This window comes from Octopus sinensis, linkage group LG2 (assembly GCF_006345805.1).
Source record: "Octopus sinensis linkage group LG2, ASM634580v1, whole genome shotgun sequence".
In the NCBI taxonomy this organism is placed as follows: Eukaryota; Metazoa; Mollusca; class Cephalopoda; order Octopoda; family Octopodidae; genus Octopus; species Octopus sinensis.
This window is the reverse complement of record NC_042998.1, coordinates 143,772,368-143,797,300: the sequence shown is the minus strand read 5'-3', so window position 1 is coordinate 143,797,300 and position 24,933 is coordinate 143,772,368. Positions and strand designations below refer to the sequence as shown.

The window sequence follows — 24,933 nt, the reverse complement described above, 5'->3', positions numbered from 1 at the left end:
ATATATATATATATAATATATATATATATATATTATAAATAATACTCGAAATGAGGAGTGGATAGACAGCCGACAACTGATGACGAGTCATTTCTCTGTATTTACTTGTCCTGTTTTCCATTTTTTGTCTCGTTCTTTGCGTATTAACTCGTTTATTTACGTATTTCATGTTGTTTACGCACTTTGTGACGTTCTGTACCCATATATGCATTTCATTTGCATGTACCACGTCCTCGCGTTGTTTTTTCTTGTGTTTGTTCTTCGTTTTTTTTTTTTTACTACATACATACATACATACATACATACATACATACATACATACATACATATAAGCGTGGCTGGGTGGTAAGAAGCTTGCTTCCCAACCACACGGTTTCGGATTCAATCCCACTGCGTGACAGCTTGGGCATGTGTCTTCTACTATATCCATGGGCCGACCAAAGCCTTGTGTGTGGATTTGGTAGACGGAAACTGAAAGAAGCCAGTCGTATATATATGTATATGTATGTGTGTGTGTTTTTGTGTATGTGTTTGTTGCCCCATCACCGCTTGACGAATGGCACTGGTGTATTTGTCCCCGTAGCTTAGTGGTTCGGCAGAAGAGTCCAACAGAATAAGTATTAGGCTTTTAAAAATGTCCTACGGTCGACTTGTTTGACTAAAACCCTTCAGGGCAGTGCTACAACATGGCCACAGTCAAATGACTGAAACAAGTAAAAGAATAAAGGAACACACAAACACACACACACACACAAACAACTTCCAGATACCAGTGCTACCAGTTGAAAGCCCCGCATATTAGAGACTAGCATGCCTATGGCGTCGTCAGGGAAGAATGCGCTCTGTTTTGGGGACCCACCTCTTGGCGGCATTATTGTACACCGGTGCCTCTCACTGATATGAGGCCCCGCTTGCTAAATCAACTTGTTACTAGACTTCGCTCAATATTCTTCAAGCCTTTGCACATCCTCTCTTTTCAGCCAAAGTCAGTAGCTTATGCAGATACAGATTCATATATAGATATAAATATAGACAAATACGCGCACACGCACTATATATATTATGTGTGTGTGTATATATATACTTACATACATACATACACACACACACACATATATATATATATATATATATATATATATATATATATATATATATATATATATATATATATATATATATATATATATATATACTACGTAAATATAAGAGAGTACCGTTAAGTGGTTAACTCTAGTGCTAGAAATAGCTCCTTATTCTGGTATAGCCACCGAAGTTGTTCAGCATTAATTTATCTTTTCGTTGTATTTCGCTTTCCATACGTTGGAGGTAATGTTATTTCTTTTGTGGAAACAACTTCGGTGGCTATACAAATAAGGAGCTATTCTAGCACTAGAGTTAACCACTTAACGGTAACTCTCTTATATTTACGTATAAATTTGTATTGTTTCCCTGTTTTTTTTTATGTGCTAAGCCACTTGGTGTTAACTGATGGTATTATTAAATTAATATCTAATTTTTCACCTTCATTTATGAATGTATAATATATATATATTATATATATATATATTATATATATATATATATAATATATATAATATATAGATATGTACGTATGATGTTGTGTATGCATGCATTATGTATGTATGTATGTATGTATGTATGTATGTATGTATGTATGTATGTATGTATGCATGCATGTAAGTACTTACTCGCTTGCCCTTCAGAGATTTATACCTCGCTTATTATATATATATATATATATATATATATATATATATATATATATATATTATACTAGCAGTATCGCCCGGCGTTGCTCGGGTTTGTTTCGACCCGCTGGAATTAAAATTTTTGAAAAATAAAAATTTTGCATTATGTAGCTGAACATTTTGCATTATGTAGTGAACATTTTTCTGGTTGAAATACACTGAAAAGTGGCGACACAGCAGTGATAAAATCGTAAAAAATAGGGATTTTCATAGAAAAAAACACCTTTTTGATGTAAATAATTTTTGGTGTTAACATGGTCCGATTTGAATTTTATCTTCTACGGAAGGAAGAGCAACCCTTCTATCATACTCTCAATTTTGGTCAACTTGTGCCGCAGGGTCTCGGAGGAGATAGTGTTAGTTGAAGGTTACCAAACCTGGCGCACACAGACAACTTCAGCTTTATATAGAGAGATAACACACACGCATTAATACACATACATACACACACACACACACATCTATGTATGTATGGATGTATGTATGTATATATGTACATCTGTCCACTTCTTGCCATATTTTTATCCTTCACTTCCTACACACACACACACACACACATACACACAGACACACACACACACACACGCACGCACACACACACACACACACACACACACCTTCTTAGCTTACAATTTTCTTTCAACAATTGACACTGTCATATATGTATATGTTTGCGTGTCTATGTGTGTAAAGAGAAAGTGTGGTAATAGGCGGAGTAAAGCCTTTGAAGTGAGAGAGGGAAATCGTAAAATATTGAGTTTTTTCAAATTTTTCAAATTGAAAGAAATTTATATGCCATGACCGAATCGAATCTACTTCGAATAATCATAGGTAAATTCTAATTGAAGAAATTCTATATTATAGAATTGTATTAAAAAGGATCATGGGAACATGCAGAGAAAATCTGCCTTTTATCATAAGATATATATATATGTGTGTGTGTGTGTGTGTGTATACATACATACATACATATACTTGTGTGTGTGCGCGCGCGCGGCTTGTTACTCCAGTTCACTCAGCTGTAGGAATGAGTTGCGGCTTTACTGGTGCCAAGCTGTATCGGCTTTTGCCATGGGCGGACCCAGGAGGGGGTGGTGGCTGAGAGGCACGTGCTCACCTCAAGAAATGAAGTGCGCCCTTCTAAATAATGTTATTGCGCCTTTGTCTCTTAGAATTGTATTCCCTTCTGATCTTGTGCCCCCTTTTCGAAAAATTCCTGGAACCGCGCTTGTTTGCCTTTCCCTGGAATACCATCGGTGGCATGGAGAGGGGGAGGGTGGTATGCATGAGCGACTACTGGTTTTCCATAAGCAAACTTGCCCGGACTTACTCTTTCTATATATATGTCAGGTGGGACACCACAGGCCTGGTCATTTCTCATTTGGAGTTAGAGTTATTGCCATTCTTGACGAGGTGGAGGACTCCGTCTCGCTCGTATATTTTCTTTTCTATTGGTTTCTGTGGCTGGATACCCCGTCTCTCACTAACGCTTTCTAGAGCACAGGGAGTCTACTTTATCTTGACGGCACAACTATAGCAGTTGTTACGACCATAATATGACTAAAAGGTTCACTTGTCACCACACAGTAACCTCTGGTTCGCCCAAATACTTTACAGAGTATCTTGGGTTACAACTAATGCGGAGGTTTGTACTTCATAAAAATTAGAGTTCTCTCCACTCTTTGCTCTGTATATTCGGTGAAGACATTGTGATCTAAGGTATGAACAGAAGGCAGAGCGATGACAGAAGAACCAGGATGAGGTGGGTGAAGTGAGCAAAAGAATCATGGTAGAAATGGCGTGTTTTATAGCGAAAGTGTGTGTGTGTGTGTGTGTGTGTGGAGAGAGAGAGAGATCGTAATAGGAGTGGGTATTGGTAAAAGTGATCAATGGCTGTCAAAAACAAATGGTTTGATGACGAGGGCGTCACAAATTGGTGGTTACAGAAAGGAAAATAGCAGAATGTATGGGGTGCAAGCGAGAGAATTAGTCTAGATGAGATGCTGTTAGGATTTATGTGTGAAAGAAGTACCACTGTACTCTCTTTCTAGTGAGACGATCGCAAAGGAGTGCTTAGCTAGGAGTAAACAGCTATACCTAGCATTTATCGGCCTAAAGAAGAGCTTCAACAAAGGGACACAGTTTGTAAAGACGACAGGGGTAGGTAAATATCTAGTGAGGTCTGTGCGAGCCATGTACAGAGGTGTAGTCAGTAAGAGGAGAGCAAATAATGAATACAGCTATAACGAAGATGTTAAATGAGGGAAATGTGGAAAGGATATATAACTTGGGATGAAATGAACTGGTAAGCGACAATTTATTCTCCGTTATAAAATACAATGATTGCCATAAATGAAATAAAATAACAGCAGGTCACAACAAAGATGTGTGAAAGATTTCGTGGTTAAGCTGGACTGTTGATCTCGTAGACATAGTTGACGTACAGTTTGGTGGTGTGTAGAGGCAGCCGTTGGTCTGTTGGTTGTGTAGTCTTCATACAATACACGATGTAGACAGGCGTCTGGTGGAGAAGACGAAAGCGGAGACTGGCTGATGTCAGATACATCATTGCCGGAGACGAGTTGCGTGTGGTCAGTGCTGAGTGCCAAAGACCTAGAGCGGTCGAGAACTGCTGTTCTTATAGAGATCAGTAGGCTCCCAGAGGTGGTGAGTAATTTCCCGCGTAAGGAAAAACAAACTTGTGCCAACAAGACTGGACGGCGGGAAAGTGACCAATACAAACGATAGGTTCGTTTAATCAACGAGGTCATGTGACCTGCTGGAACGAAAAGACTTATTGAGCCGATATTGGGGTATTTAAGCCTAGATGAATCAAAACAAAAACATCTTACATATAATGACAGTGTAAATCACTTTTGTTACACAGCGATGAATTTAGCGTGAAGGTTGGAATCCGCCAGGGCGCAGTTCTCAGTCTTCTGCTTATCATTGTCTTCCAGGCCATAACAGAGGCGTTTAAAGCTGGCTATCAATGGTTACTCTTGTATGCTGACTAACTACTTCTTATAACTAAATATGTAGTAGAATTAGAGAAAAAATTTCAAACGTGGATGCAAAACCTAAAATATTAGTAAGAAGGAAGGAAGGCTACAGACAAAGAAACGGCTGTGAGCAATATGCAGAAAAACGAGAAGGTAAGAATTCCATGAGTTTGTTACGTCATCTATCTTGATAGTTTCAGACTTCCGAAGTAATTACTTTTATATAGGCGTTCCCAGCAAAAAGAGATTTCATGAGTTCACAAAATACAACCTTAAGTACTTAAACTGATATTTTGGAACATTGCACATTGAACAGTAGCGTATGATGGTTTTTACATAAGAAGATTAGCCTGCAGTTTAAGAAAAATCAAATTGCTCATTAAATAGGCCCGAAATCTGCAGGGTGTGAAGTTATGTATGATTGAAGTTTCAGAGCTGATCTCACTTGCACTACTTGTGGCCACGTTATACTTTCAAAAGCCGGTCTTGTCCATGAAAGATCATATATTAGAAGACCAACACTGGATACTTATATACATATATACGTACAAAACCAACGGAGCACACTGCGGTCTTTGTGTCCAAAACTATGCTCATCAACTGTCGTGTTAAAAATCCATTTTCCTTGAAAGTACAAAAACGGTGAATCCATTTTCATTAAAAGCACAAAAACCTAAGTTGGGACCATAATCCATTTTTTTCTATAACATCGCGCTGGTCTAGGTTTTTATAGGATCTTCATTTTCTGGAGATGGCTTGGGGAAAAGATCTTTGCAATTCTCTAAACATCTCTTCAGAATACTTTCAGAATCACTAATTAAAGTGATTCTGAAAAAAGGCAGTAGGTGATTGGATCAGAAAGAAGTAGTAAGCGATTGGTGATGACCAAATATCTGTTTTAAGAAATTCTGTAATACTTTAGTTCTTTTTCTTTTTTATCGCAGGCCAGTTGAATATCTGAGAATGCTTAGTCACCATGCACTCTTCATGGTCTTCAGCTCTCTCTGCAAAGCTAATTTACGGTAATTCATCAATTCATCTATCTTCAGACGTTTTCCACTAGGTAAATTAGGAACGAGCAGTTTCAAGTGAAAATTAATCTCGATGTCTCGAATATCTGATATTTTTGAGATAAATTAGCGAACCAATCTTCGTATTTGGAACCCAAAATATTGGCAGCAGAGGCATAAATGTTGTATTTAAAGTCTAAGCATGAACCATCGGGCAATGAATTTGTAAGAGCTTTATGCAGCTGTTGTAGGGATTCAAAACTTGTCAACAGTTAACCATTTTGGAAACTATAGACGCAGTTTTGGGTTCATTCTCACTGCGTGGCACCATGGGCAAGTGTCATCTACTATAACCCAGACCAGCCAAAGCTTTGTTGTGAATTTGGTAGATGAAACCCGTCGTGTATGTGTGTGTGTATACATGCATATATATATATGTACACACACACACATATATATATTATTTTATTTTTCTGTGGGTTAACAATGCTACCAATGGTTTCATGTAGAGAGAATTCTCTGCACAATTATCAAACCTGTCACATGGGAACGTTGGTACTCGTCTCCATCTTGGAAGAGAACACACACACACATGTGAGGGTGGTGTATGTGAGAACAGAGAAACTATAGTCAGGTCTTATTTCAAGTACCTGACCTTCCCCGGAAAATCATGATTCAGAGGAGCATCCGGTCATAATATCATGCCTAAAATAGATTGCCGTGCAATTGCACTAGAATGGAAACACGGACGTTAGTGGAAGGGACGCGCATGCGCACACCCGCGCACATATATAAAGACCGAGATTATAATGATGATGGTGATGGTGGTAATGATGATGATGATGATGGTGACGATGACGACGAAGGGGATGATAATGATGATGGCGACATGACGACCATGATGATGACAATGATGATGAGATGACGACGTAGAAGATGATGATGATGACGACGACGACGATCATGATGACAATGATTACGATGGTGATGACAACGACGATGAGGACGATGAGGACTGAGATGTGGTGGGACAGTTTCAGTCACCTCACTAGCTGTTTCTGACGGTTCAGGAATGAAGTACACATTGCCAGGTGTGGATGACATAAAACTGGTGGAGCTCTGACTCTGAAGTGACTCAAGGTACCATAGGGTGCAGGTGTAGTTGGTGTTGTGGGGTATGTGGATGTGTGTTGGATGATGGCAAGGAGGTAGCAGCTGGGTGACATGATAGTTGCAGAGACAGTTTTGGGTGTTTGGTACAAGTTAGATTGGGAGGTGAGAAAGAGATCAAAGGTATTTGGGGTACCTGATGTCGATCATGAATGTCTGTAGCAGGTGAAGCAATTGATGAAGAAAGGTAAGCATGATAAAAGACTTGGCTTCTGTACCTGTAGCATTAGGGAATGTATACACTCACACATGAGTGTTTGTGTATGATGATAAGTATATATATATATATATATAATATATATATATATATATATATATATATATATATACATATAAGTATATTAATTACGGGGGTGAGCGCGAACGTAGACCCCACACTTAGAAATAGCACACCCGAGTCGCCCACATTTGGAGCGATCGCAAAGGTCAACCCAACCGGTGTGCAATGGAAGGGCCTCACTTTGGAGAACCACCTTGATGATCATGGTTTACTCCTGTGATCATTAAGGTGGTTCTCCCAAAGTGAGGCCCTTCCATTGCACTCCGGTTGGGTTGACCTTTGCGATCGCCCCAAATGTAGGTGACTCGGGTGCGCTATTTTCTAAGTGTGGGGTCTGCGTTCGCGCTCACCCCGTAATTTTATATATACATACATACATACATACATATATATATATATATATATATATATATATATATATATATATATCACCATCATCGTTTAACATCCGCTTTCCATGCTACACACTCACACACACACACACACACACACACACACACACATATATATATATAGGGAGAGTTTAGGAAAAAAACAAAAGACGAAGACAGGTGGCGTACAAAACAAACAGATGTATTGGTATAACGCTCAAGAATAGAAAAAGTCTTTTACGTTTCGAGCCTAAGCTCTTCTACAGAAAGGGACACAGAAAAAACGAGAGAAACAAGGAGAGAAAAGAAGTGTGTGTAGTGGCGAACGATCTATCATGGCGACTAGTGCCGGACAGAAGGGTCAAACACGAGGAGGAAAGTAGGGGAGATAACAAGGTAAAGCTGACCCTCAACACAAAGGTGCTTGTGTGTATAAGAGAGTATTATGTGCGTGTGAAAGAGGGCTGGTGGTCTGGACGTGTGCGGTGTGTAGGTGTGAAGATGTGGGGATGGGTGTGTGGGTGGTGTGTGGTGATGTGATGTGTAATGTATGGTGTAGTGTGGTGTGGTGTGATGTTGTGGAGAGGTGGGAAAGCAGGGGTGGGGTGTGGGTTCGGCTGGGGGTTGGGTAGAGTTGGGAGACTGCAGGGCGGGTTCGGGGGGAGAGAGCAGATGCATGGTCCACGGAACGTGCTCTGGCTAGGGCGGTGTGGATAGTGATGAGGGGATATCCACGTAGGATGAAGTGGCGAGCCATGAGTTGAGACTGAGTCTCAAGGTCATGGTTGTCACTACAGAGCCTGCGTAGACGGAGGAATTGGGAATAGGGGATGGAAAGCTGGGTGTGTTTGGGGTGGGAGGAGGAGAAGTTTAGATATGAGTGTGAGTCTGTGTGTTTGTAGTGGATGGAGATGGTGAGAGTGGAGTGATGAATGCTGACCGAAATGTCAAGAAAGGAGACAGAGGTGTCAGAGGTAGTGCAGGAGAAGTGGAAGGCAGAATGGAAAGATTTGACGAAAGAGAGGAAGGAGTCTAGATGTTCGCGGGAGAGTGAGGTGGCACCGATATAATCGTCAATATAACGGCCATATAGTTCGGGAGTGGGACCAGTGAAACTAGAGAATATTTGAGCCTCAACATAGCCAACGTACAGGTTCGCATAGTTGGGGCCCATTCTCGTTCCCATATATATATATATAATATATATATATATATATATATATATATATATATATATATATATATATAGGTGCATGGCTCAGTGGTTAGAGTGTTGGGTTCACACTCAAGAGGTAGTATTTGATTCCTGGACCGGCCTGTGTATAGTATCTCTTAAGGAAGACAATTTATTTCATATTGCTCCAGTTCACTCAGCTGTAGAAATGAATTGTAGTGTCACTGGTGCCCAGTAGTATAAGCCTTTGGCTTTCTCTTGGATAACATCAGTAGTGTAGAGAGACGAAGCTGCTTAAAGGTTCATAACAGCTACTTTGGCAGCAGTTCTTTATTGAGGAATCGATCAATGTAGTCGATTTATTCATCAATAAAAAAAATTGCTGCTGAAACAGCTGTTGCGAATCATTAAAATCCATTTGTGTTCTTATACCATACCTAGAACCATCCTTATGCTGGATCTGTAATTTGTTTTGGATCGTGAACTGACATGAGTGTATGTGTATAAATATGTATGTGTGTGTGCGTATATATATATATATATATATATATTATATATATATATATATATATTATATATATATAACGAGATCACGTGACCGACCAGACCATCAGGTGTTGCTACACATCGCTGGCCACAATGCGCTTCGCATTGTTTTAGCCTTCGAAAGACGCCACCCCGCTGGCTAAGCGAGCAGGCCAACAGAAGAAAGAGTGAGAGAAAGAGTGGTGAAAGAGTACAGAAGGGATCACCATCCCCTGCCGGAGCCTCGTGGGGCTTTTAGGTGTTTTCGCTCAATAAACACTCACAACGCCCGGCCTGAGAGTCGAAACCGCGATCCTACGACCGCGAGTCCGCTGCCCTAACCACTGGGCCACTGCACCTCCACACACACACACACACTATACACACACACACACACACACAACACACACACACACACACACACACACACACACACACATATATATATATATATATATATAATTCTTAAAGAGGACAACAAATGCTAAGGCAAGACAAACATCTCAAGTCATATACATTATTATTATTGGGAAAAATTCAATGTCTTACATCTGTTTTGGGGATACACTGGAGTATGGGATATTAAGTCATTGGAGACAAATAGGGAAAATGAGAAGGGTATCGATTAATGAAAACGACAACATAGAGGACAGGGGGAAAGGAATAGTGAGATGAAGAAAGAGAAGAAAAAAGAAGCATAAAAGTTCACAGTTCACATATATAGCGCTTTCGTCCACTCTAGTGGAGTTGTCAAATTGAACTTTTGCAGGAATTTTGTCTCTTTTTATAGTATTATTGAGTGTGTAGGGGTGGGGAGAGATATAAGATAGTACAAGAGGCTGAGGAATGGGGAGAAAGTGCGTGGCTGTGTGGCAAGTAGCTTGCTTACCAACCACATGGTTCTGGCTTCAGTTCCACTGCGTGGCACCTTGGACTAGTGTCTTCTACTATAGCCTCGGGTCGACCAAAGCCTTGTGAATGGATTTGGTCACGGAAACTTAAAGAAGCCCGTCGTATATATGTGTTCTGCCCTTACCTTCGAAACACGCATTGAGTCGAACCAGGAGCAGCTGATGAAGGGAAATTTTCCTTGTATTGTTTGTCCTGTACTCTGTTTTTGCGTTGTTAAAAAAAAGTCCGTTTCCTCGTTTGATTTTATGTTTTCGTTTCTCGTTGTGTTCTACGTTTATTTGTGGTCCCCTGTACTCATATATATATATATATATATAATATATATATAATATATATATATATATATTATATATATATATATATATATATATAATATATATATATATATATATATATATATATATATATTATATATATATATATATATATATATGCATGTATATATCTATGTAGATGTAAGTATGTACATATATGTATGTATATATGCATATATTTTTTTTATTTATTATATTGTTATTATATGACCGAACGCACGCGTTATTTCTCTATTTCTCTTCTCCAAGTAAGTTTTTATTTGAATAATCATGACGCGCACTCTTACTCTTTACTTGACCTTTCCTCCCTGCCTGTCTGTCTTCCTCTCTACTTGTCTCTCTCCTTCTTATTTTTCACCCTTTCTGGTTTCTTTCCCCTCTCTCTCTCTCCGCCTCCTCCTCCTCTCTCTGGCCGTTGACCAGAGGGCTACTGAAACTTTCTTTCAGCTTCGTGCTTCAACAAGCATACATCGACTTCCCTGTCTTTCGCAAGCCGATTTTTCACATGCGTTCTAACTAATTTTTCCACCGTCTAGGCCTAAAAAAAAAGCCCTTACTGTTGGTTCCCTGTCCTGTTATTCTTTATTTGTACTGTTTTTGTACTGTTTTTTCTTCATTTGTATAGCTTTTACGTCCTGTTCTTGTCACTTGTTTTACCCCTCTGCAAAAGAATTTTATTTAATTCCTTTTGCAGGAAGGACTGCTTCGGCCTGGCCGTGTTCTGCTCTTACCTTCGAAACACGCATTGAGTCGAACCAGGGGCAGCTGATGAAGGGGAATTTTCCTTGTATTGTTTGTCTGTACTCTGTTTTTTCGTTGTTAAAATAAAGTCCGTTTCCTTGTTTTTTCGTTGTTAAAAAAAGGCCGTTTAATTTTATGTTTTCGCTTCTCGTTGTGTTCTACGTTTATTTGTGGTGTCCTGTACTCATATATATATATATGCATGTATATATATACATGTAGATGTAAGTATGTACATATATGTATGTATATATGCATATATTTTATTTATTTATTATATTGGTATTATATGACCGAACGCACGCGTTATTTCTCTATTTCTCTTCTCCAAGTAAGTTTATATATATATATATATATGCGTATCTATTATATAAAATCCGTTCTGTCTGTGTGTGTGTGTCTTCTAGGATATCGGGCATCCTCCATCCGATTGCGCGCAAATTTGATATGTAGATACCGACGGTGTCAGGACGTGTATAAGTCTTGAAAAAATTACAAAAATTGATAAAGCCGTTTTTGTCCTGCTTTACTTCCGTCAACCTGTACATAACTGCACCGTCCATTTTTTGTTGTTTTTGTACTGGTTAAAGGCACGTTTCTTTCCTGGTACTTTAAACTCTTCGGTTGCATATTTGTGTGAATAAAATCGTTTTTCTTTGGAATAGAAAAAAGTCTATCGTTATTTCTTCTTTTGCTGGTGTCTCAAATTTAGGTTAAATCAGTGTTTCTCAAAGGGGAGGCCTATGGGACGGTCGATTGCCAAATTTCACTTAACACTTCAACAGCGCTTTTCACATGGTAAAACAATAGTTTTTTCTGTAAATGACAGCAGTCATACATTTCCCAGATGCCTTCACTAAGCAGAATAATGTCTTTGCCACTTGACCCTTCTAACCTCTTCTAGGCCACTAGGTTGCTGGAATGGAGATAACAGACCTCGAACGAAATCATTTGTTCTCAACAATATGTCTATCTTTCTCGCTGCTTTTCGATAGTTATAGAAACAAGAACTCCGTAAGCTAAAGGCAGTTACGGAGAGCGACCATTATTATTCCACATTCTTTATTTCATTCTTAAACATTAAACACTTCATTCATATATTTATATACATATATACTACATATATATATTACCTTTAATAAATTAGCTTTCATAAAATTCACCTTTAAAATGCCACGACGAGTCAGAGTACTTTCTCGTTAACCTCTGAAAATCTCTCTTGCCAACCTCCAACTGACAGGTTTCTGTACTTTTTCACGACGGAAAATACACCTTTTCTGGCATTTATAACGGAAACGCCCTCAAACATCAGGTACGCAAAAATGGACGCTGGTCTATTTTTAGAATTTAAAGGAAGGTATCCAGACGACATTTCTCTATTTCTACCATGGCAATTAAGTTAGGATGCATAAACGACGGTGCCCCAGCATGGCCACAGCTTGTGAGCTGAAATTAGATAAAATTAAAAAAAGTTGTGCGTGGGCTGGTGTTGAAATGGAAACAATGTTGTCTCCTGGACGACCTCAGGTCACGGGATATAGACGTTTGCATTGTCACGGTTATGAGAAATTTATTCCTCCTAGCCAACGAGGAGGAGGGGGCGTGGTGGTGCTACTCAAGAAGACTTCGAACTTACAGGTAGGCTGGTCGTCCTAGATGTGATTCACGAAAGTAAACAGTCCTTCAAGCTGGTAGCTTTCTATGCTCCTCAGGAGTATAGACAGTCAGGTTTTTATCAAAGACTAGAGCACTTTCTAGAGACATCAAAAACGGTAGTTCTGTTTGGAGACTTTAACACTAGCCTCGATGCATGGGTGGATAGTGTTGGCTCGACTGATAGGAGAGGGGAATCCTGGCCTCAAAGGTCTACTAGAGAGCTATAATCTAGTAGACTTTACAGAGTGGGTGAGCCACAGTGGACGTGGAGTAAAAACGACGGCTCTCGCAGATCTTACATAGATAGGGTATTCGTTAGAGAAAGAGATAAGGACACTTTTAGCTGTCCACAATTTTGTATTGTGCCTTACACGGATCACAAATTTGTGACGTGTGAGGTACATATAGATAAATGTCATAGACAGAGACCCGGGTACTGGAAGATAAACAAGTCTATTTTGACTTGTCAAGCATTCCGTGCCCGGATGAAGGATTTAGTACATAGGGTATTATGTGGCGCCTTCATTGATAATGATGGTGGCATGCCCTCAAGAGAGCCATCTGTTTAGTGTCTATTAGATTTAGCAATCAGCTAAGTTTAAATAAATCTAGAATAGAAAGGGAACTAATTAAAAAATTAGACGAGACTTTGGAATCTGGCTCTGCAGACAGAGTGCTGGCGGCGAGAACGGTCTTGTACCATCACCTCAAAGCCAAGCACGAAGGCTGCAGACTTAGGGCTAAGCTACGCGCAGTGAGTCGAGAAGGTATTAACGTTTCCGCATGGGCACATCGTGTAGAGTGTTAGAGGAGCAAAAAAGTCTCTATAAAGTCTTTAACTGATGAACAATGGTATAAGATCTATGAACAGGAAAAGATGCAAAAGGCCTTTCACCAGCATTTCGCCGGCTTGTTTGGGCAGGGCGGCTTGCTTGAGCGTGGGGAGCCCTTAAAGGACTTCCTCACGGCTGGGTCGCGACTCTCGGCACGTGAAGCAGAATGCTGTGAAGGACTGATTACACCTGCGGAGGTCAAAGAGGTGTTGGTCGAGTGCGCCGGGGATAAGTCGCCTGAGCTGGATGGTCTACCCTATGAGTTTTATCATAGCATGCCGAACTTGTTTGAGGACCTGCTGGTGGGTGTCTACACTAACTGGCAACAGAATGGGAGGATTCCCAGCTCTGTAAGTCGGGGAGTGGTGACGCTGATCCATGAAGGACCCGAGCAAGGGGACATTATAAGTAACTATAGGCCCATAACTACTCAATGTAGAATTAAAGATTTTGGCCAAGGTGTTAGAAAAAGGTTGACGCGTGTCGTGGAGAAGCTCGTAGGGAAGGCGCAGACATGTGCCGTTCAAGGCAGGTCGATCCAGGACAATCCTCACCTTATACGCTACACCTTAGACAGGGTAGGTAAATTAACTGGCAAAGGTGGGGCACTGGTCCATTTAGACCAAAGTAAAGCGTTTGATAGGGTCCTCCAACAGTACCTGGCGGCAGTTTTCAAAGCGGCTGGGATGGGCATCCAATCCACCGTTTAGATAAACGGCTACCTGTCGGAGCCGTTTTCGATCAAGCGCTCAGTTCATCAAGGGTGTCCCCCATCTCTGCTTCTGTACGTTTTGGCTCTTGAGCAATTACTGCGGAAGTTGGAGAATTTGGGATGCCCCCCACCCCAATGAAATTGAATGCAGTAAGTCGGTCTCTGCTTATGCGGATGACCATCATCGTGTCCAATGAGGCTCAGCTGCCTAGTGAAGAGGATGCTATCAAAGGAACGAGGCGGTGGTAGGGGCAAAAGTTAACAAGAACAAGTCTATCGGCTTGCGCCTCGGCACCTGCAGGAGCATGCCGGTATCGTCCAGTGTCGTGGGTCATATACATATATATATACATATACATTTATATATATATATATATATATATATATATACATATATATACATACATACATATACATATATATACATACATACATATATATACATACATATACATACATACATATACATACATATATATACATACATACACACACACACACACACACACACACACACACACATATATATATATACATACTCTTTACTCTTTTACTCTTTTACTTGTTTCAGTCATTTGACTGCGGCCATGCTGGAGAACCCCTTTTAGTTGAGGAAATAGACCCCAGAGCTTATTCTTTTAAAGCCTAGTACTTATTCTATCGGCCTTTTTTGCTGAACCGCTAAGTTACGGGGATGTAAAGACACCAGCATCGCTTGTCAAACGATGTTGTGGACGACAAACACACACATATATACATATACATTACGGGCTTCTTTCAGTTTCCGTCTACCAAATCCACTCACAAGGCTTTGGTCAGCCGGAGGATATAGTAGAAGACACTTGCCGAAGGTGCCATGCTGTGGGACTGAACCTGGAACCATGTGGTTGGTAAGCAAGCTACTTACCATACAGTCACTCCTGCACCTATATTTTTATATATATTTATATATATATATATACACATGTGTATATATACACATATATACACATACATATATATATCTATATATATATACACATACATATATAATATATACAATAATATACTATATATATATACCACATATATATATATATATACACATACATATATCTATAATATATATATATATATATATATATATATATATATATTATATATATATATATATATATAAATATATATATATACATAATACATATATGCTACCAGCATACAAAGCTAAACAACATGCAGGACAGGATACACTGGCCTGGGAAGAATTGCAATCTATAAATCAAAATCAGTGCGTGACCTGGGCATTGACATGAGCAATAATGCATCTTTCCAAGTGCATATTACCAATAAAATGCAGATGGCTAGCAGGATGGATCCTCCAAACTTTCAAAACAAGAGGAAAAGAGACATTGATGGTCCTTTGGAGGACATACATCCTCTGCTGCTTGAACTACTGCTCCCAACTATGGTCACCACACAATGTAAAACTCAGGGTAGAATTTGAAGCAATCCAATGAAGCTACACTAAGAAAACCATCTAGATGCAACGTATCAGCAACTGGGAAAGACTGAAAGAATTAAAACTCTTCTCCCTGGAATGAAGGTGGGAATGATGCAGTAATATATATATGTGTATATACACACACACACACACACATATATTATATATATATATATACACACATATGTTTACACACACACACACACAGTATATATATATATATATATATATATATAATATATATATAGTATATATATATATATATATATGTATCTACATGTATATGCATCTCTCGATATATATTTATCTTATTGTGGCACTCTGTTGGTTTTGACGACAAGGGTTCCAGTTGATCCGATCAATTGAACAGCCTGCTCATGAAATTAATGTGCAAGTAGCTGAGCTTTCCAAAACACATGTACCCTTAACGTAGTTCTGGGGGAGATTCAGCATGATTACAGAGTGTGACCAGGCTGGCCCTTTGAAATACAGGTACAACAAAAACAGGAAGAAAGAGTGAGACAAAGCAGTGGTGAACACTCTCTTACCACCAAGCATTTCTATGAATCTCCATCACACACACTGTCTTTCTCTCTTTCTGTACTTCTCTTTCCAGCATATAGCTGCCTTAGTTTCTCTCTCCCATCACAATGTCTGAGTAATGACGACATACCAACACAGGTAGTCAAGCACTGATGGGGTGGCAAACAGAGGCGCAAAGACTCTGTCTGTCTCTCTCTCTCTCTCTCACACACATGACAATTTTCCACACAGTTTCCATCTACCAACATCACTCACAAGGTATTGGTTAGTCCAGGATCATTGCAGAGAACACCTGCCCAAGCTGTTGTGCAGTGGGATTGAACCCAAAACCATTTTGTTGCACAACATACCTTTGTGAAGTTTACTTTATAACCTTTGATTCTAGTTTTTTTCTTTAATGCCTGGAATTCCTTCTCTAACTCTTCAAAAGATTCGGCCATATGAACTGATTCATCAGCATATAGGAATTCCTGTGCTCAACTGATCTTAAACTGTTCTGTTATGGCTTGGAGGACTGAACCCTAATGAGACACAACCTTCATGCTGAAATGATTGACAAGCTTCTTGTTAACATTTCTCTTGCAGGCTGTAATTTTTATATCTGCTTTCCATGCAGCCATGGTTTGTGACTGTATGGTAAGCAGTTTGCTTCCTAAACACATGGTTCCAGGTTTAGTTCCATTGCATGGCACTTTAGGCAAGTTTCTTGGGCGAACTAAAGCCTTGTGAGTAGATTTGGTAGACAAAAATTGTATATGTGTGTGTAAGTAACCTCTCATATATATGTATATGTGTGGGACTCTCATTGTTGTAACTGACAGAGTGCCACAATATATATATTTATAAGTGTTGTATGTGTATATGTATATATATATATATATATATATATATATATATATATATATATATATATACATACATACATACAACACACACCACATACATTATATATGCATTCACATACACACACATATGTATACATACACACATATGTATATGTATACACATACACACATATGTATATGTATACACATACCACATATATAATATGTATACACATAATACATTATATATATATGTATGCATAAATATATATGGATATATGCATACATATATATGGTATGTATACTCATACATATAGATCTTACAGACATATATATATATATATATATATATATATATATATATATACATATATATATATATATAATACATATATATCTAGACATATATATCTTACATATATATATATATATAAATATTACATACTATATATATATTATATATATAATATATATATATATACATGTATACATACATATATATAGATATACGGCATACATATACAATAGATATACATATATACATATATATATATATATATATGTATACATACATTATATATATATGATATACATACATATATATATATATATTTATATATGATACATACATATATATATATAATATATGTATACATACATATATATATATATATATGTATATATAATTATATATATATATATATATTATAATATAATATATAGATATATATATATATATATATATATAGATATATATATATTATATATATATAAATATGCAAACATTTAGATTCAGATGATTAGGTACCAGAATTTAGTACGGTTCATACAATTTCAAAATAAGGAGAGTAAAATCAAAATAAGCAACAAGGATATCCAGAGGTAATGCAGTATGATCATTTCAAGCAACTCCATTTAATTGAACAATGCAATCATTCCATCAATTTAAATGCAGAGCTGTCCTCAGTTGCATAAAGACATAGAATTAAATTAAAAAGGAAAGAAAGATGGTTTAATGTTTCGAGCAACACTCTTCTTCAGAAACAAGAAAGTCCAATAGAAAGGAAGATGGAGGAAGAAAATTGCCAACGATTCACATGTGGATACATTTTGAAAATATATACATGTACACATACAAATCATCATCATCATCGTTTAACATCCGCTTTCCATGCTGGCATGGGTTGGACAGGTTGACTGAGGGCTGGAAAGCCAAAAGGCTACACCAGACTCCAATCCGATCTGGCAAAGTTTCTACAGCTGGATACCCTTCCTAATGCCAACCACTCTGCGAGGGTAGTGGGTGCTTTTTATGTGCTACTGGCATGCAGGCCAGTGAGGCAGGACTGGCATCGACCATGCTCGAATGGTGCTTTTTACGTGCCGCTGGCATGGGAACCAGTCAGGCAACACTGGTAACGATCACGCTGAAATGGTGCTTTTTACATGCTACCGGCACAGGACCAGTCAGGCGGCACTGGCATCGGCTACACTTGAATGGTGCTTCTTTACGTGCCACCAGCACAGGTGGTACTTTCATTGGCTATGATAATGACTTCACTTGCTTCAACAGGTCTTTGCAAGTGCAGTTTATTGCCCAATGATTGAAGGGTACTCTTAAATGTGCTGGTTATGCTGCACTGGCATAGGCCACGGTTACAGTCTCACTTAGCGTGCCAGGTCTTCTCAAGCACAGCATATCTCCAAAGGTCTTGGTCACTTGTCATTGCCTCGGTGAGACCCAATGTTCGAAGGTCATGCAGCTACACTCTCAGAGCATCCGCTCCTGCAACTGAAGCTAGCAACTACTTGTAGTTTTCCCCCCTGGAATGTGATGAAGCTGTTTTCTGCAGATTGTGCAGGGCCATCTACCTGAAGGAATTTGTGGTATGTCTGCCTTCCTACTTATTAAGACTTTGGTGTTTGCTAGACTGAATCTAAGGCCCTTTGTTTCTAGACCCTGCTTCCACACCTGAAACTTCTCCTCTAGTTTTGATAGTGACTCAGTTATAAGAGTAAGGTCATCAGCATAGAGAGGCTCCCAGGGGCATCCTGTCTTGAATTCATCTGTTATTGCCTGGAGGACTATGATGAATAAGATGGGCTGAGGACTGATCCTTGGTGGACCCCTACCCCTACAGGAATCCTTCACTGTACACGTTCCCAACCCTCACCTTACTGACAGCATCCCTGCACATGGCTTGTACAGCTCTCACTAACCACTCAACTATCATCAGTTGTATATATGTGTGTATATATATACATACAAATGTGTGTGTATGTATGTATATATATATATATATATACACACATATATATATATACATATATATATACATATATATACACATATATGTATACATATATATGTATACATGTATATATACATACATATATACATTCATATATATATATATGTATACATATATATATACATACATATATGTATGTATATATATATGTATACATATATATATATATATATATATATATATATATATATATATGCATATATATACATACATAAATACACATGTACATACATATTTATATACACATACATATGTATATATACATATACACATACATATACGTAGATATATACACAGACATACATACACATGCATACATACATACATATATACATATATACATACATATTGTTTTCATTATTTTGCCTTCTTATTCTTTAGATTTCCCTCTTTCCGAAGAAGAGCTATGCTCGAAATGTTAACAATAACTCTTTCCTTTCACCGTGCATCTAATTAATATATTTCTGGTGCGCATCCTCACATTCATTTTTGTCTTTATTCCTGTTTTTTAATTGCTTGTTTATTTGAATTAACTACGGATATATATATATATATATATATATATATATATATATACACACACACACACACACACATATATATATACAAAATAAAATACAAAATGGGACAAGAACGTAAAACATCCAAACAACTAGGTGATACAAAAAGGGACAACAAAACATCCAGATAGACAATACCAAAAAAAAACAAGGACGGGTCATTCGAAGCCTTTCACAATTTCGGCTGATTAATCTTTAGATTGCTCCAATCTGGCCAGCCCCAAGGAAAAACTAAGCTAAGAGCATTAGATTCCTTGGAATGTATACGAAAACAAGGACAGAAAAGCAGACCATGTTACATGAATATAAATACAAAAATAGAATAAAAATAATGATAATAACAGGACATAACAACAGGTGTCTTTCGACTGGGGATGAATGGAATTCAGCTGGCGTGTGTGGAAATGAAGCTTTACAGCAGAGGGAAGAATCTTGAGATATATATATATATAGAAAACTTACTTGGAAAAGGATGTGTAGTGTTCGATCATATAATAATATATAAATATATGCATATATACAAACATATATATATGTATGTATATATATATATATATATATAATATATATATATATATATATATATATATATATATATATATACACACACATATATATACATGTATACATATATATAGGTGTAGGAGTGGCTGTGTGGTAAGTAGCTTGCTTACCAACCACATGGTTCCGGGTTCAGTCCCACTGCGTGGCATCTTGGGCAAATGTCTTCTACTATAACCTCGAGTCGACCAAAGCCTTGTGAGTGGATTTGGTAGACGGAAACTGAAAAGAAGCCCGTCGTATATATGTATATATATGTCTGTGTGTGTATATGTTTGTGTGTCTGTGTTTGCCCCCGCTCCCCAACATCGCTTGACAACCGATGCTGGTGTGTTTACGTCCCCCGTAACTTAGCGGTTCAGCAATAGAGACCAATAGAATAAGTTCTAGGCTTACAAAGAATAAGTCCTGGGGTCAATTTGCTCGACTAAAGGCGGTGCTCCAACATGGCCACAGTCAAATGACTGAAGCGAATAAAAGATTAAAAGAAAGTATATATATATACACACACACGCACACACATACAAATACTCACATGTACACACGGGCACACACACACACACATATATATATATATATATATATATTGGCCTGCTCGCTTAGCCAGCGGGGTGGCGTCATTTGAAGGCTTAAAACAATACGAAGCGCATTGTGACCAGCGATGTGTAGCAACATCTGATAATCTGGTCGGTCACGGTGATATATATATATATAAACAAGACACTCTGGGCAAATGTTTTCTTTGTATGCCTTACAACTGAATTTGGTAGACAGAAATTGCGCGGAAGTCTATCGAGTATAAATGCAAGGGCGCGCGCGCGTATCCCCCCGCACTTAACATTCGGTGTTGGTTTGTTGTAGCTCGGCAAAAAACCCTGAAAAGGATAAGTATCAGAGTTTCAAAAAAAAAAAAAAGTACTGGGATCGTTTTGTTTCACTAAACGCTTCAAGGTGGTGCCCCAGCATGACCACAGTCCAATGACTAAATGAAAAGATATAAGATATACTTTTACTTTTAGAAGACACACTATATATACATGTGTGTATGCAGTTTATATATAAATATGTGTGTGTGTGTGTGTATGTAATAAAGGACGGATATTACAGGATTGTGTAATGTATAGTGATAAAAGCACCAGCAGATACATATATACATACATGCATATATACATACATACATATGCTAACCCATCTAAATATCACAGAGTTTACTGAGAAAGACAGAAGAATGAAGTCAAATTGGCAACGAAAGTAACGATAGAGGGGTGTTGAGGTATATGGAGCAATCCAATCTAGTTTCAGGGGAGATAAGGCTGCGACCAGCTAATTTATAAACGGAAGTGGAAGCGAACTTCAAAACTTCAACACACGACGAAGGAGAACACATCTTTGAGAGTGTTCGCAGACGCTCATAATCGTATTATATATTTACACTTAACAGACGTATTTATTTTAAACATGTATATTTATATACATACCTACACAACAAGCTCCGGTACAAAACGAAAGGGACCACATAGAAAGAACATGCCGGATTGCCCGATTATCTGCAAAAATTATGAAGTATGGTGTTTTATTGTTTATAAAATTACTATAAAGCGGTAATTTAGTCAATTTAATTAATTAGTATTACTAATCGCAGGCTGCCTCATTGACCCATAAATTTATTATTCAAACTACATGTGTAGAATCCCCGAATGTGTACGAAAATTCTAAGATGTGCTTTTGTATGCCTTTAAAATATACCAAACAATAGTAAAATCTTATGTAAATATATAAGTATTATGTAAGTATACAGTTCCATTCGTTTTGTACCAGAGATCATTGTTTACGCACATATTCAACAACTTTGCTCTAAGTATATTTAAGAATATTACCCGTCAACAATAACGGGAGTTTTTGTTTTTTTAGGAGTACGGAATAAATTATGCAGTCAAAATTGTTTTACCTTCGTGGCAGCTGTTACTTAATCTATCATCTGAAGGACTTTCTGATAAAGAATATTTGGTACTATAAGATATCAGAGACCCACATGAATGATGCAGTAAACTTTCTTCATGGAAAGTATTGTCGACTCTGTTGCTTTGAACTGTTGCATTACTTTGTCTTTCACTGGTCCCATGTTCTTCATCTTCTTCAGTTGCGAGAACCCCATATATATTTCCAACAAATAACTTTTGTTCTTCGTCCTCCACACTTTCATTTTGATGTCTTAGTGTAAGGAGTCGCTTTCTTTCTTTTTCGAGTCTTGCCTTTCTTTCTTCCTGTGTCCCCTTTTGTCTTTTTACAATCATTCTTATCCTTTCTTTTTCCAATCTAGCTTTTCTTTGCTGTTGTGTTTCATTTTGTCTTTTTTTACTTAATCTTATTCTTTCTTTTTCGAGTCTTGCTTGTTTTTGTTCTTGTGTTTCTTGTTGTCGTTTCGCCGCACTCCTCCTCCTCTCCAATTCACGCCGAGCATTGAGTTCTTCTTGTGATAATCTTCGCCTTCTTTCTGCAGTTCGAAGTCGGGCAATTTCTCTGCGACTGATAACTTTTACCTCTGTTTGTCTTTGATTTACAATTACCTGTTGTATATTTGAAAAATCTGAACGACATCTTGCTAGTTTTCGTGCTTCTCGTTCTCGTATTCTTTGCCTCGCCTTCCTCTCCCGTGCCAATCGCCGTTTTCTCTCAATGCGATCTTCCATGTGCATTAAAATTTAACACTTTTGAAATAATTTAATTATGCATTATATACTGAAAAGAAACCTCTAGCAAGATAGAAAAGAGCAAAGGAAATTATTAGATTTATGGTAACATCGAACCGATATTAATTTCAAATTCGAACTGTTTTCATTTCGTTGCTAGTAAATTACAGAAACTCCACTCGGTGGCAGATATATTTTAATTATTGTTTATGTAACATTTTATATGTATTTAATCTCTAATAATAACCAATATAAATGTTGGTTGGTTGGTTGATTTTCTAGTCACGCTTTACAATGTATAGAGAGAGGGGGAGAGTGAAAGAGAGATACAGAGTTAACATAGGAGGTGCAGGATGAGTGCATGACTGGCAATGAGTAACATGAATAATATACACTCAGAAAGAATTAGACCGAGAGAGAAAAAGGAGGAGAGAAATGGTGTTTTTGGACTGTTTATAATAAAATCATCACGGAGATCCGTAATGGATAATTTTTGTTTCGAAATTTTACTTGTTTTATTTAATTCTATTTGAAGTTAATAAAATATATTTTTTGAAAATTTGTATTCATTTCATAATTTTGTATAAATACCGAAAAGTTTTATAAAAAATGTTAAACTTTATTTATTCAATGTATGCCATACTTTCAAAGTTATCCGTCCATATAACGGGTAGCGCGCGCGCACACACACGCACGCACACGCACACACACATACACACACACACACACACACGTTCGTGTATAGACATTAGTGTTACCTAAAATTCCAACGTCCTAATGATCGGTGCTGTAATCCAGGTAAACTAGAGTTGTCTATAGGAAGCTCACCGGTCAAGCTAATGAAAATAAAGATAAAATAAAAGATGGACAGGCAGACAGTTATTTATGGCACCGATGCATTTATAAAACGGGAAGTACAACTGACTGTCTCTACACTCCTCTTATTTGTTCATATGTCGCTTTACAATTACATTGGCTTAAAATATGTGATTGTAAATAGCTCGGGGTAGGAGGAAGTAGAAAAAGCAAGTATTATTGTATTCGGAGTTATCTGTCTGTAGATTTTTACGTAACTGCTACTACATAAAATGGATACCATCACAATATGGGCTGTCACAGCTGCTGCTACTTCTCTTATTTTTTTACACCACTTCGAGTAGATTTTAATTGTAAAAATTCCAAACTTGAACACATATAATGAAATATTGAAATGTACTCTTACTAGAGCATGTAAAAATATATATCTATAAACACTCCTCTGTCTGACAGTCACTTGAATCTATCGAGAGAGAGGGGAGAGGGTTAGAGAAATCCGTCTGGCTTGATGTATATCTATATATCTCGGGCTATCCTTCGAAGTGGGGTGGAGTCAAGAGTTTATTCTAGTTTGATGTGCTTGCTCCTACTTCAGCTTAGTTAACTGATTTTTATCGGCATTTCATTACTGTTTATGTTTGTGAATTATGTTCATTTAACACTAAATTATTACAA

The 24,933-nt window shown here is 37.8% G+C and overlaps 1 protein-coding gene, 1 long non-coding RNA gene and 2 other non-coding genes across 4 annotated transcripts in view; 2 read left to right on the top strand and 2 right to left on the bottom strand.

The window, feature by feature from the left end:
• LOC115223169 (transcriptional repressor p66-beta) overlaps positions 1-23,608 on the bottom strand; it is a 100,024-nt gene extending 76,416 nt beyond the window's left edge. The window contains exon 1 of the mRNA XM_036499977.1: positions 22,701-23,608. Within this exon, the coding sequence (XP_036355870.1) occupies positions 22,701-23,448 (748 nt within the window). The 5' untranslated portion in view covers positions 23,449-23,608. The remainder of the gene's footprint in view (positions 1-22,700) is intronic.
• LOC115208787 lies at positions 7,304-7,465 on the bottom strand. The gene has a single exon (XR_003881241.1). It is a non-coding gene; the product is annotated as a U1 spliceosomal RNA (small nuclear RNA).
• Positions 7,424-7,589, top strand: LOC115208788. The gene has a single exon (XR_003881242.1). It is a non-coding gene; the product is annotated as a U1 spliceosomal RNA (small nuclear RNA).
• On the top strand, positions 8,650-24,001 carry LOC118761827. Its single transcript, XR_004997666.1, has 5 exons — positions 8,650-8,660; positions 9,500-9,507; positions 11,725-11,733; positions 13,738-13,747; positions 23,767-24,001. It is a non-coding gene; the product is annotated as an uncharacterized LOC118761827 (long non-coding RNA).
• Positions 24,002-24,933: the final 932 nt, after the last annotated feature.